Consider the following 13,117-nt stretch of genomic DNA (forward strand, 5'->3'; position numbering starts at 1 on the left):
AATGGAACAAAAATACAAAAAAACATATAATATAAATCAGATCAAAGATTAATTTATTCATCATCTTCCTGAACACCGTCTGTCTGCAGCTCTTTGCTGTCTGCACTGGGATAAGATCTGATTCTGTTCTTTCTCTATTAAGGTCTTGTCTTACTTCCATTCATCACTTTATGCTTCAGGAGTTTGAGTCTGTGTTTATGTAAAAGTATTTTCCTGGCACATAACACACATTCTAGAAAGCATCCTCTACTTCAGCTATTTTTCCACTTACTTCCCCGCCAGACTGTGTGTAACCACTGCAGGATTTAAAGACACATCTTAAAATAATATATTAAAAAGAATTTTATAAACAACAAAAAATGAAAAATAAAATCATTTTTGAAAGAAACAAAATGAAAATAATTCAAAGCTCACCAAGTGTCCACAATCAGTGTGTTTTATTCTGCAGCTCACTTCCTTGTTTATTTCTTAGATGTTAATGATTTGAATACAGCTGCTCACTGTACCCGGATGACACGCCCACACTGTCCAACTAGTTAAACAAGTTTATAATGTCACTGCTTTGTTCTGATGTTTTGCTGAATTTCCTGCCCCTGGCTAGAGAATTGCATCTATCAAGTGAAAGTTTTAAACGGCAAAACATAAATTATCCACTTACTGAAGAGTGTTTAACATTTTAATTGAATATTAATTTTCTTAAGAACTGTAGGACTCTGCGTCCTGACAAAGTTTTGAATAACACATTTCACTACCCAGAATCAGTGACGCATCAGAATCAGTGAGCTGTCGGCTTTCAGCCCTGACGGCGTGTCCATTTACGGTCGTCGAGTGAGAAAGCCGAGAAAGAGAAAGCTGATTCTGATGCGTCGGGTCCGCGCTCTGTGTTTACGTCTTTGTGTGGAATCCGTTTACCTACTCTCACCTGCTATAACTTTATTCAAGCTGCTCACCTCCCTCTATCCACCTGCACTTTCAAACGTACACGTGAAGGACTACAGGAATATCTGGACCACAGCCAATCAGAGAGGTCCTGCTCCTGACTATCTCAGATTGGTTTAGACCACAATATGGGCATAATGTGTGTTTGTTGTTGATCACACGGAGACTTTCAGAGTTGCGGAGACCTGCGACATAGGATTTTTTTTTGTGGCACCACTGAAAAATTTAGTTGCATTTGCAACCCAATTGGTTGCAGTCTAGAACCCTGCTACCAGAAATGACCCAACCAACCCAAATCAAATATGATAAACTACACAGAGAGCTCATCCAGAGGCATTAACAGTCATGTCAGCCATGATGAGCTTAAATAACAAATGTCTGAAAATAAAACAGAACAAAAAACAAAACAAAACAAATTAATGGTTCATGTCTCACCTTTAGTCCTTCCAACAGAGTCTGCTCTGCCTGCAGTGGGAAACCTTCAGTCTCCTCGGTCCAGAAAAGAGGTTCTCAAACGTTTTGTGGTCACGAGCCCCTTTCAGAGGTCAACATTATCCCATATAATCAACCTCAGCTTCACATGATGATGTGGACTAACAGAAATATTTAACATTGTTCACAAGAAAGCTGGCTGGCTAATAATTCATTAGTAGCAGGAAAGAAAATAAATAAAAGGTAAAATCCAGACGTTTGCTGTGTGTCCTTCTTTCACTCTGTACCTGTTTCATCAGTCCTTACAGGACACGGAACCAAGTGTAGTTTCATATGCAAACACAGCTGTCACGCCCGGCCTCCTGGGGTCAGGTTACATCAGCCAGTTTGTTCCTCTGTTTGTGTTCACTACAGCTTCAGTTCAGTTTTCAGTAACTTCCAAGAAAGGCGCTGTTGTTATTTTGGGTTGGTTTCATGAGTAATGTTTGAAGACAACAGTAAAACAGGAAAGATGTACAGGAGGGAAAAAATGTGTGTAATCTATTTGTGTGTTGTTCTTGTAACACACAAATTTACCCTTTCTGTGTACAAGAGGTTGCTGGGAAGATTAAGCCAGCCTCCTGATGACATTAAAACAAATCTGAGATGTGCTCCTGTGATATAAACTACAGACCAATTCAGATCCCAAACAAACTTCAACTCCATTTGTGAGTACAAGAAAACAATTATTAGAATATAATGTGCTTAAATTTGCTTAGATGAGAGGGTCGAGCTGTAGATCAGAGGAATAGGGAAGGATTTGTGAATGTATGTGTGTTTTAGTTTGGTTTAGCTATAGGCCTGAGAGTGTGTGTAATTGTGTAGAGGGAGAGGAATTTATTCATACTGGGGGTCTGCCTGTCATAAAAGGAGACAGGAAGCTACAGTTGGGGGATGCTGGGACTGTATGGAACAGATAGGAAAGAGAGGAGAAGTCTGTTACCCTTGTTGTCCCTGAATGTAATAAAAGCTCATAACTGTCACGGTCTAATTATGGTCTGGAGGGGAGATGGACTTTTATGACCGGCAGGAAGTCACATATACAGAGACACACACCCAGTGCTTTAACTGTTACAACACACACACACTTACTCACGTGCACACACAGGTACGCACACACACAGGTACTCACATGCTCGCACATACATACACAAACACAGTGTTTTGGGTTTATAACACATCATGTGGGTTTTACGATGGGCGGGTCGCTTCTATAAAACTGGTTGTAACAAACAAAGAAGTGGAGATCTGCAGAGGGACACCGGCCCTGTACATCTCCCCTTCTGGAAGGTGCATCTGTAACTGAAGGTGAATAAAGGTTTTGTAAAATAACTACTGAGTTCCGGTGTCGTCTCTGGAGGTGCGTCCTCCTCCACTGCAGGACGCACCTGAGCAGCATCTGAGACCTGCCACAAATACCCAAAGGAAATTGAGCTTACATTCACATTTATCCAGAAGGTTGTGATGTGCCTTGAGGACAACAAACCACTGAAAGTGCGTCTACTGATGCTGAAGAATGATTTGTTTAATGAGTGAATCAACTCATAAACAAATAAAACAACTAAAAAAACTCATAAAGGACAAGAAAATAGACGACTTGGAACGGCGAATCGAGGACCTTGAACAATACACAAGAATGGATGATTTAGTCATAAGTGGACTGGAGACGCAACACCGAACCTACGCCAGAGTAACAGCTGGCGGAGGTAAAGACGGTGAAGATGCCCCGGTAGAGGAGCTGCAAACGCTTGAACAGCAAGTGATAAAATTCCTTCAAACGAAGAATGTAAGTATTCAGAGCCATCATATTGCAGCATGCCACACGCTCCCCAGAAAAGACAGTAAAACAAAGCCATCAATTATTCTTCGGTTTGTGAGTCGCAAAACAAAGATTGAGTTACTGAAACAGGGTAAGAAGCTAAAAGGGACTGGTGTGTATTTAAATGAACATTTCACGAAAAAGACTGCTGAAATTGCAAGACAGGCACGCAGCCTGAGAAAACAAAATAAGATACAAGCGACATGGGAGGACTAGATCTGCCTAACTTTAATCACTACTTTTTAGTCAACAGGCTTCAGTTCATCTCTAGATGTAGAACAGGCACTATGTAATAACCTAGAAATTTCAGACCTACCATTTATCAGCTCAAACATCAAACAACATGAATGCTTTAAAAGCATCAACATCAGCTCTTCTCTGACAGCATGGTGGGAGTTTCTAAAAATAACAGTCTTCATTAATCCCATGCAAACGTACACCTATCTGGAACAACCCTGACATATTACAAAACAATAACATGATAAACTTTCCAGATTGGAGTGGTAAAGGAATCAAATACTTGGAACATATATTAGAAGGAACAGAATTTATTCCATCTGACAGACTAGTTACACAATATGGGATCAACAAGAAAAGATTTTTGGAATATCAACAAATTAAATCCATAGCAAAAAATAAATTTAATCCCAGTGAAGCTGAATTACAAACACCACCAAGTGTGGTACAATTTTTAAACTAAAAACCCCCACAAATCATTGTCTAAAATATACAGCCCCAGTACGGGGGACCTCTGGTGCATCGGCCCAACTGGAGGGCTCTCTAACTGGTGGGGAGGCTGTTACATCTTTGCAGGAGGTCTCCTTTCTACAGGAGCTCACTCTGCAGGTGGGGGAGAGATATAGGAGAGGTAGAGAATGACTCAACCTGGGTGTCTATTGTCTTGTGTGTTCTGGGAGATGATTGTATAATGGGGTGGGTGCAGTTTTCTCTGCGGTGGGGTCGAGTGGGCTTCCCCGGACTCTGTGGGGCCGGGTGGTGCTGCTGCTGTGGGCCCCGGTCCGGATGGGCCTGAGCCTCTTTGCCCTGGTGGGTTACAGAGTGTGAGTGTGCTTACTGGGGTCAGCGGGGGAGCTGCCTCCCCATCTTCAGCTGCCTCCCTCTTCCCGCTCCACCACACCCACACACATGCAGGGTTTGGGGTGCAGGTGTGTCACCAGGGTGCAGGGGAGGCAGTCCCCCTCTGTCCCCTTCTGGCTGCCTGTGCCTCAATTTTATTCTGTAACCTAGACTTCCACATTACTCATACTCTCATAACACATACATCTAGGGCCTTCAGGGTGGGCACGTTCTACAGCATCCAGAGGATGGTCTGTGTATTCGAACCCACCTCTGGCGCTGGTGCCCTACCCTCAATTTTAAATGCATATAGACACTGAGTGTTTTCGGGAGTAGCTGTGCTGCTCTCTGGGAGGTAGCACCATGCCCTCCTGTGTTTTAAATGCACTTTAGAACAGCACGCAACAACACTACATATGAGCGGGTGGAGGGAGGTTTGGGGTCTTCACTCGCCCCCGTTCTGTTAACCGTCAGGGCTGGGGGGCTGGGAGGAGGTGCTGGCTGTCAGATTGGGGTCTGGCGAAAACACTGAAATCAGAGTAATAAAACGTACGAGGGGAACGATAACAAAGACAAAATTCTTCAGATCGTTTACTCTTGTTGTCCTGTGAACAGCATCGATGTGGAGACGTTTATTTGTTTCCTGTTTTTGTGGTTGCCTCGTGTATGAGAATATCATCAGATAAACCTGCGACATTTTAAAATATTTTGTTGTTCAAGAGCAATGACGGACTGTGTTTGAGGTGTCACAGATGAAATATTTGTTAAGTGTTAATTTGCTGGTTTGTCAGTAGCGGCTCCTTTTAAGCAAGTCTACCACACATCTGTTTGACCGTCACCAGTTAATCTGGAACACTGGTGGGAGTTCACGGGCGGAGCGGGTTTTGTCGGGGATGCCTACCATGGCACAACATCTGGTTTGGCAGCACCTAGCGAGGCTCCAAATGTTTTCAGTGTAAATTAACTCCAGACTGCTGGCAGGTGTCGCACACAACAGTCACTGTATGACGTCACACATACTGCTCCGACTGCTAAGGTTACGCCATGTCGCAAGTTTCGTGAGGTGCTTTTGTGATATTTAATGGATCAGATTAAATTTTTAATTTCCCCCCGATATCCGATCCAGTAATTTAGGTCAGGATCGGACCGATACCGAAATTGGATTGGTCAATTCCTAATAGCAATTCTGACACATCAAGTGAGTAAAAACCTCGTAAACTTTTGTAGATGAGGTCAACTCTGGTATCTATGAGCAAACAAACACGTGTACAGTATATATTGCTTGTTATGAAGGAATTTTGCAATGGAGGGCTGAATATGGATGTTTACTCACTCCCTTCCAACGTGTTTCCTACACCAAATGATTTATATCATTGTGTTGTCATCAAGGCCTCAAATTATATTGGACGATATCTGAAGGCCTACAAAAGTTTGGATGCTTCTCAGTATTTTGCGTCACGATAAGAAACACGCTGCAGTCGGGGTCTCTGTCACTGCTCAGGTATTTATGTGATGAGAGGAGAAACTGACAGAATGAAAGTCGGAACGAGTCTTTGTGCTTGTCGCCTTTTCTCCTCATATACTGTATAGACAATTTATAATATAATGTTTCATACCTGCAGCACAACACACCTGTATCCTATAAATAAACTTGTTGTATAAATGTTTACTAAGACACTTTAAAAAACATCTTGCTGTCTGTTTATTCCTCTGTTTTGTTTTTAACTCTCTGAACACAGTTTACAGTTTATCCACACATAAACAGATTCATTTTAGTATTTTATATAAACAGTGCAACACAGTGAGGACAGACAGTCCTTTTTTAATTTATTTAGAAAGAGCAGTTAGAGAGCATTTAAACTGATAAATGTTTAAAATGTATTACACACATATATGCACGGGAGAAGTAAACACACATTGACAGAATCTGCAAGAAGTCAACGAGAAAAAATCCAGCTGTTTTCATCTTGATTCTTTTGTCTTCACCTTCCCGTTTCTGTTACAATTCATGAGTCTGTTTTAACAAGGAATAAAAACCAAATCTGAGTTTGTAAAACTGTTTCTGTTCAGTCAAGAAACACAGACTGGAGGTCATCTGTAAGTCAGACTGTTTTTGTTGATTATGAACTGAAGAGAGATGTCTCCATAGCGTCCAGTTAGCCATAAGCTGCTCTTCTTGTATCAGCAGTACTAGAAGCTACAGTTGGATCAACACAGACTAATAAATGGATCCAGAACCATCCAGATCAGTTGTTGTGAAAACTGGTCACACAGTGGTGATATTGCATTTCTCCAGGAACTTGTTGTGGTAAAATGCTCCTTAATTTGCTTAACAAGAGAGAGACAAGCATACAGTTATGCAAAGTAAGAAAGTAAAGAAGCCTAAACACAAAATATATAGAAGCCTGCAGCGCTCATCATCACAAAGTCTAACCAACAACGTCTAAAATGTTAAAATTTTCTGTTCCAAAGATTTCATCCATCAGTTTAAACATGATTAAAATGGGTATTGATGGGTGTGTCTAGCACACACCCCTCGCTGGAACGAGACAATTCTACTACAACAGCTCTCGAGATATGAGCCTGTGAAGACTCCCCAAAGCTGCTGCCAGGAGTCCAGCGGTCCACCTGAACAAAGAGCTCTTATACTTAACCAGATACAGAGTAGGTGTCCTCCTATACCGTAAATGAGTAAGAGAAGGTACGACCTCTCTCATGACCCCAAGTTGTGTGTGCATGCCAGAACACTCTGGAAGGCACACAGAGTCTTTACAAACTACTAAGGATCAAACCTCTATCATTATGCAATTGATTATAAAACTCTAATTATATATGAGTAAATATTTCTAAGCATAAATGACAATCAATAATATAAACCTTACAGATATAATGCAACAAATTTAGTGGAGTGCCCACTCCGGGTCAGCGATGAGACCCTGCCCCAAATGGAGGAGTTTAACTATCTCGGGGTCTTGTTCACGAGTGATGGGAGAAGGGAGCGGGAGATCGACAGACAGATTGGTGCAGCGGCTGCAGTGATGCTGACGCTGTCATGGTGAAGAGAGAGCTGAGTGTAAAAGCGAAGCTCTCAATTTACCGGTCGATCTACAACCCTAGCCTCACCTATGGTCACGAGCTGTGGGTAGTGACCAAAAGAACGAGATTGCAGATACAAGCGGCAGAAATGGGTTTCCTCCGAAGGGTGGGGGGAGCCCGGGGGCTGAACCAGTACATGCTGGAGCAATTATATCCCTCAGCTGGCCTGGAAACGCCTTGGTGTTCCCCGGATAAGCTGGAGGAGATGGCTGGGGAGAGGGAGGTCTGGGCTGCTCTGCTTGGGCGGCTGCCCCCGCAACCCGGCCCCGGATAAAGTGGAAGAAGATGGATGGATGCAACAAATTTAGTGATAGATGATAGTAATGCAACAGATTTTAAAATAAAGTTCCTCTTTCCTCAGGACCAGAAGTCCTGTGTGTATGTAAACCATGATGCATAAATAGAAACTGATATCTGCTCTTAAAAAAGGCACCAAAGACAATAAGATGATAAAAGATATTTTTTTCAAGAGAATGAGTCTAATCCAACAACTCTGGACTGAAAACCAAACTAATATATGTACGAGACAGTTACCTGATATACTAAGTGAAAAAAAGTATGAAACACCAATGTGAGAATATTTCTCTGCACAGTAAGTTCATTATTCTGAGTCAGCACAGAGGTGGATACTAGAGTCAGACTTCACCCTAAACCCAGCATATACAGGTTCAGTGAAGGTGGTGTTGAAGGTGTGCAGGTGGATCAGTTTATCAGAGGAGACACTGTAGAAGGACACAGTTCCTGCAGAACAGTCCACATACACTGCTACTTTGTGACAGAGAGGTGAGGAGAGCAGAGGGATGGCACTTAAATCAAATTTGTGACTTGCATAGTAACCCTTATCATCACTGCAGTTGAGACTCCAGGACTGATAATTCCTTCCAAACCTGCTTTCATCACCATCTCCTTTCCGTCTGATTCCTCCATAAACTACAGCAACATGAACCTCTCCTCTCCACTCGACCTCCCAGTAACAGCGACCACTCAGACTGTTGGTACACAGCAGCTGAAGCCACTGATTAAACCTAAGATCATGATCAGGATACAGCTGATCTTCTTCCACATGTGTCACCTCCTTGTTGTTTTCAGACAGTTTGAGGTTTCTGTGTGCTGTGTTTGGATCCAGCGTCAGATCACAGAAATCTAAAGGGAACAGTGACAAAAAATGTAGAACAGTACAAAATGGTGTGAACGCAGCTCATAAATCAAAAATACTTACATTTCCTTAGACCTGGTCTCATCCACTGGACTCCTTGAGGCTCCACACTGAAATGAGCACATTATCTTTTAGTGTGCAGACATGGCCTTTATGTTCTCTGATTCATCTTTTCTAGAGAAATAACCTTGTGTTTTATTTTATCTCTTAATAAAGTGAAACAGATATACACTTTCTACGGTTCTAAGGTTTTATGTATCAAAGCACAATTAAAAAAAAAGAAATCATCTGGTCCGTACCAGGTTCTTAAATTACCTAAATACAACCTGACAGTGAGTATTAGACATGTAAAAAAGGTTAAAATCATGTATAAAAATCTGTGTGCACACAGTGCACAGGATTTGAATAACTTGAGAGGAATCGCTTTATGAAGAATTCAAAATTTTTCACATGACTGTATCAGCTCTGCATGAAATAACAAATACTTACTTCACTTTTATTTGGCACCAGGAAAGTCAAAATCCTGTTTCAAAGCTTACAGTAGTTCTGCATTTATTGGCATAAAGGCACACAGTAAGGTCCAGCCTGAGAATAAGTCTGGGGAACCCAATCTGACCCAAAATATTGGCAAGGGGTGACAATGAATCTGGTATGGAGGGGGACAATGAAACAAAAGTGTTACATGATGTCATGATGGATTTTGGACCCAGCGTTTGGAGTTTCAGGATGTTTGGGTTTTTTTCTGGTTTTGTACTTTTAATTATTCTTGGTTTCATGATTATATATTCTGTATTGGTTTCATACTTTCTTGCAGCAGCATTTCTTGGTTTCAGTCTGGTTTATTTTCTGCCTCCCTGTGTTTCTGTCATTACAATGAACACTGTTCTTCAAATACTATTTTCTCTCTCTGTTAACATGTTAACACTAGCTTCGGTTATTTCCAGCCTCAATAGAGCTACTGAGTCCTGCATGCAGAGTCCACTCTTTGTTTTCCTAATGTCCTGTTCATATGACAGTTTGAGGATGAAGTCACTTGATGCTGTGGATCACATTTTTAGAAACATTTTTGATAAGATCTGCAGAAAAAAACTAGAAGAGAGAAGTTAGTCTTTTGACTTTTTGAGGTACCTTGTGTACTAAGGTACTCATTTACTAAATAGAAGACATCCTGGGCTTTCCATTGATATTTCATGTGTTTGGGTGGCCTCTTTTAGCTCCAAAGAGGAAGGAAAACAATAAAAAGTTCAATGAGAAGATTCTTTTTTTCTTGATTCTCAGGAGGCTATGACAGCAAACATTCCAATTAAGTCAATATTTATTTAATTACACTTTGAATCTGAGTACTTAATTGAACTGAGAGCATATATTATTCTTCCCAATCACAATTAAAAATAACGTGTTCCTGCACAGATGACTTGTTCATGAAAATGGGAATCCTGGTGCCTCACCTGACTAAAAAAAAGGAGGTAAGGCTGTGACTGTGTGGAGCAATAAGCGAGGACACAGGGAACGCAGCAGGAAGCAGCAAAAATAAACTATAAACTGGATCACAGACCCAGAACCATCACAAAGGCACCTGTCAGAACTGGGGTTAAACACATCAAAACCTCACTTAGCCATGGTCATGTGATGTTGGTATTTTGAGACACACTTTAAAGAAGTGTTTTAAAACATCTGTAATTAGGAAGATCGACACAGTCTTGAAGCGTCAGTTTCGAGGGTCCAATCCTTATGTATTTGTTACATTCTCCTTCAAGCTGTGTATCCTTCCTTTTACCTGTGGTTCTGAGTCATTCACCCACACAGCTGCCCACTTAACTGGACATACAGACTGTTTTACTGGCAATCAGGTCAGTGGTTACCTTACAATATGCTGGAGAAAAATTTTTTTAGCTTTATTTCCTCTTTTCCTACCAGAGTATGTCCAGTTTCACATGTGGATCCTCCCTTTGATCAGACAAAAGCTTCATTTCTGAGTCTCCTGGGTGATTATAGCTCAAGTCCAGCTCTTTCAAATAGGAGGGATTGGAGTGCACAGCTGTGGCCAGAGAGGTGAAGCCTGTTCCTGTGATCTGACAGCCTGACAGCCTTCAAACACATACAACATGTCACATCATTGTAAGGAACTGCTCTGAATTTGATGATGTACATGCAGTCAAATGAACAGATTCTGATTTCAGTTAAAGTTGTTACAAAAACAAACAAACTGGCTTTTCTTCACTCAGTATAAAAGCATTGACTTTCTGTCTTTTTGCTATGATGGACAATCATAAATAAAGTTATATTTTTGTGATTTATGAAGTGTGTTTCAATTCTACTCTACTGTTCTCTTTCAGAGCTTACACCACAAAGGAAACAACATGTTAACATCTATAAAATAATAACAGTTGTTGTGAAATATCCAAATCTCCTGAAACAAAGAGTCAGCTTACCTGAGAGTTTCCAGCACACAGTGTGGACTCCCAAGTCCAACACAAAGCAGCTTCACTCCTGAATCCTGTAGGTTGTTGTTACTCATGTCCAGCTCTCTCAGTCTGGAGGACTGAGAACTTAGAATTGAGGAAAGAGCTTCACAGCTTCTCTCTGTGAGGTTACAGCCACCCAACCTAGAAACATATCAGTATATCAGTGAACTTTCCAAACTTTTGAAATAAACACTTTAAAGCAATCTGTTGCCAGGATTAAACTGGATACTTACTGGGCTTTCTCACAGACTTTGACCACTGGCAGCAGCTGCAGAAGAGCCTCTTCTGAAGCTGAATATTTCCTCAAGTCAAACTCATCCACACCTGTTTCTGATGACAGTAAGATGATGACCACAGCTGACCACTGAGCAGGAGAGAGATTAACTTTAGACAGTTGTCCTGAACTCAGGTGATGTTGGATCTCCTTTACTATAGAGTCATCTTTCAATTCATTCAAACAGTGGAGCAGATTGATTCTTTTCTCTGAAGAGAGAGTATCATTCATCTTTTCTTTAACACACTGGACTGTTTCCTCATTTATCTGTGAGCTGATTCCTGTTTGTGTGAGCAGGCCTTGTAGGAGATCCCAATTGGATGGCATCGAAAGACCAAGGAGGAAGCGAAGAAACATGTCCAGATGCCCATTTGGACTCTTCAAAGCCTTGTCCACAGCACTCTGGTAGAAATGTCTTACTGAAGATTCTCCAGTCTGCACTGATGCTGTTTCTTCTTCTTCCAGCAGGTTGATACCAGAGTTGGTGAATATCAGATGGGCATGAAGACCTGCCAGAAACTCCTGAATGCTCAAATGGACAAAACAGTAAACCTTCTCACAGTACACTCCTCTCTCCTCTTTAAAAATCTGTGTGAACACTCCTGAGTACACTGAGGCTTCTCTGACATCAATGCCACACTCTGTCAGGTCTGATTCATAGAAGATCAGGTTTCCTTTCTGCAGCTGCTCAAACGCCACTTTCCCCAGTTCTTCAACCATCTTCCTGCACTCTGGACTCCAGAGAGGATCTGTCTCAGCTCCTCCATCATACTTGATGTTCTTCAGTTTGGTCTGAACCACCAGGAAGTGAATGTACATCTCAGTCAGTGTCTTGGGCAGCTTTCCTCCAGCCTGTTTGGTTTTTAACAAACTCTCTAGAACTGTAACAGTGATCCAGCAGAAGATTGGGATGTGACACATGATGTGGAGGCTTCGTGATGTCTTGATATGAGAGATTATGGTGTTGGCCTTGTCCTTGTCTCTGAGTCTCTTCCTGAAGTACTCTTCTTTCTGTGGGTCAGTGAACCCTCTGATCTCTGTAACCATGTCTATATATTCAGCAGGGATCTGATTGGCTGCTGCAGGTCGTGTGGTTATCCAGATGTGAGCAGAAGGAAGCAACTGTCCCCTGATGAGGTTTGTCAGCAGCACATCCACTGATGTGGACTCTGTAACATCAGTGAGGATCTCAGTGATGTGGAAGTTCAGAGGAAATCGACACTCATCCAGACCATCAAAGATGAACACGACTTTGAACTTTTTAAAGTTGCAGATTCCTGCTTCTTTGATTTCAGTGAAGAAGTGATGAATAAGTCCCATTAAGCTGAACTTTTTATCCCTCAGTAAATTCAGCTCTCTGAATGGGAATGGAAAAATGAACTGGATGTCCTGGTTGGTCTTGTCTTCAGCCCAGTCCAAAGTGAACTTTTGTGTCAGGAATGTTTTCCCGATGCCAGCCACTCCTTTGGTCAGAACTGTTCTGATTGGTTTGTCTCTTCCAGTCAAAGCTTTAAAGATTTCTTCACACCTGATTGTTGTTTCTGGTCTGTTTTGTTTCCAGGAAAACATTTCAATCTGTCTGACCTCATGTTCAGTGTTGACCTCTCCGGTCCCTCCCTCTGTGATGCAGAGCTCTGTGTAGATCTCATTTAGAGTGATTTGGGTTCCTGGTTTAGCAATCCCCTCAAAGACACACTGGAACTTCTTCTTTAGGTTGCATTTAAATGTATTCTCACAAAGTGGATCAGGACTTTCTACAGGAAAGCACCAGAAACATGAGTGTTATGATTATAGAAAATGTGACAATTTCATTGCTGTAA

The 13,117-nt window shown here is 41.6% G+C and overlaps 2 protein-coding genes across 11 annotated transcripts in view; both read right to left on the bottom strand.

Moving 5' to 3' along the window:
• Window positions 1-13,117, bottom strand: part of LOC120740573 (NLR family CARD domain-containing protein 3-like) — a 131,227-nt gene that overhangs the window by 11,977 nt on the left and 106,133 nt on the right. For 2 of the 10 annotated variants that reach the window (XM_040043029.1, XM_040043021.1), the window contains exons 1-2: window positions 1,628-1,745; window positions 1,375-1,474 (exon numbers count right to left, since the gene is read on the bottom strand). The exons of 3 other annotated variants lie outside the window; for them this stretch is intronic. The gene's annotated coding sequence lies outside the window, so the exon portion shown is untranslated. 5 more of the 10 variants (XM_040043025.1, XM_040043030.1, XM_040043023.1 and 2 more) reach the window with 5 other exon arrangements.
• The window catches only part of LOC120740574 (NACHT, LRR and PYD domains-containing protein 5-like), a 111,665-nt gene continuing 105,958 nt past the window's right edge, over window positions 7,411-13,117 (bottom strand). The window contains exons 7-11 of the mRNA XM_040043032.1: window positions 11,257-13,051; window positions 10,991-11,164; window positions 10,473-10,646; window positions 8,622-8,668; window positions 7,411-8,545 (exon numbers count right to left, since the gene is read on the bottom strand). Coding sequence (XP_039898966.1) covers window positions 8,004-8,545; window positions 8,622-8,668; window positions 10,473-10,646; window positions 10,991-11,164; window positions 11,257-13,051 — 2,732 coding nt within the window. The 3' untranslated portion in view covers window positions 7,411-8,003. The remainder of the gene's footprint in view (window positions 8,546-8,621; window positions 8,669-10,472; window positions 10,647-10,990; window positions 11,165-11,256; window positions 13,052-13,117) is intronic.

Source organism: Simochromis diagramma, unplaced genomic scaffold (genome assembly GCF_900408965.1).
Source record: "Simochromis diagramma unplaced genomic scaffold, fSimDia1.1 OVJJ01000433.1, whole genome shotgun sequence".
Classification (NCBI taxonomy): Eukaryota; Metazoa; Chordata; class Actinopteri; order Cichliformes; family Cichlidae; genus Simochromis; species Simochromis diagramma.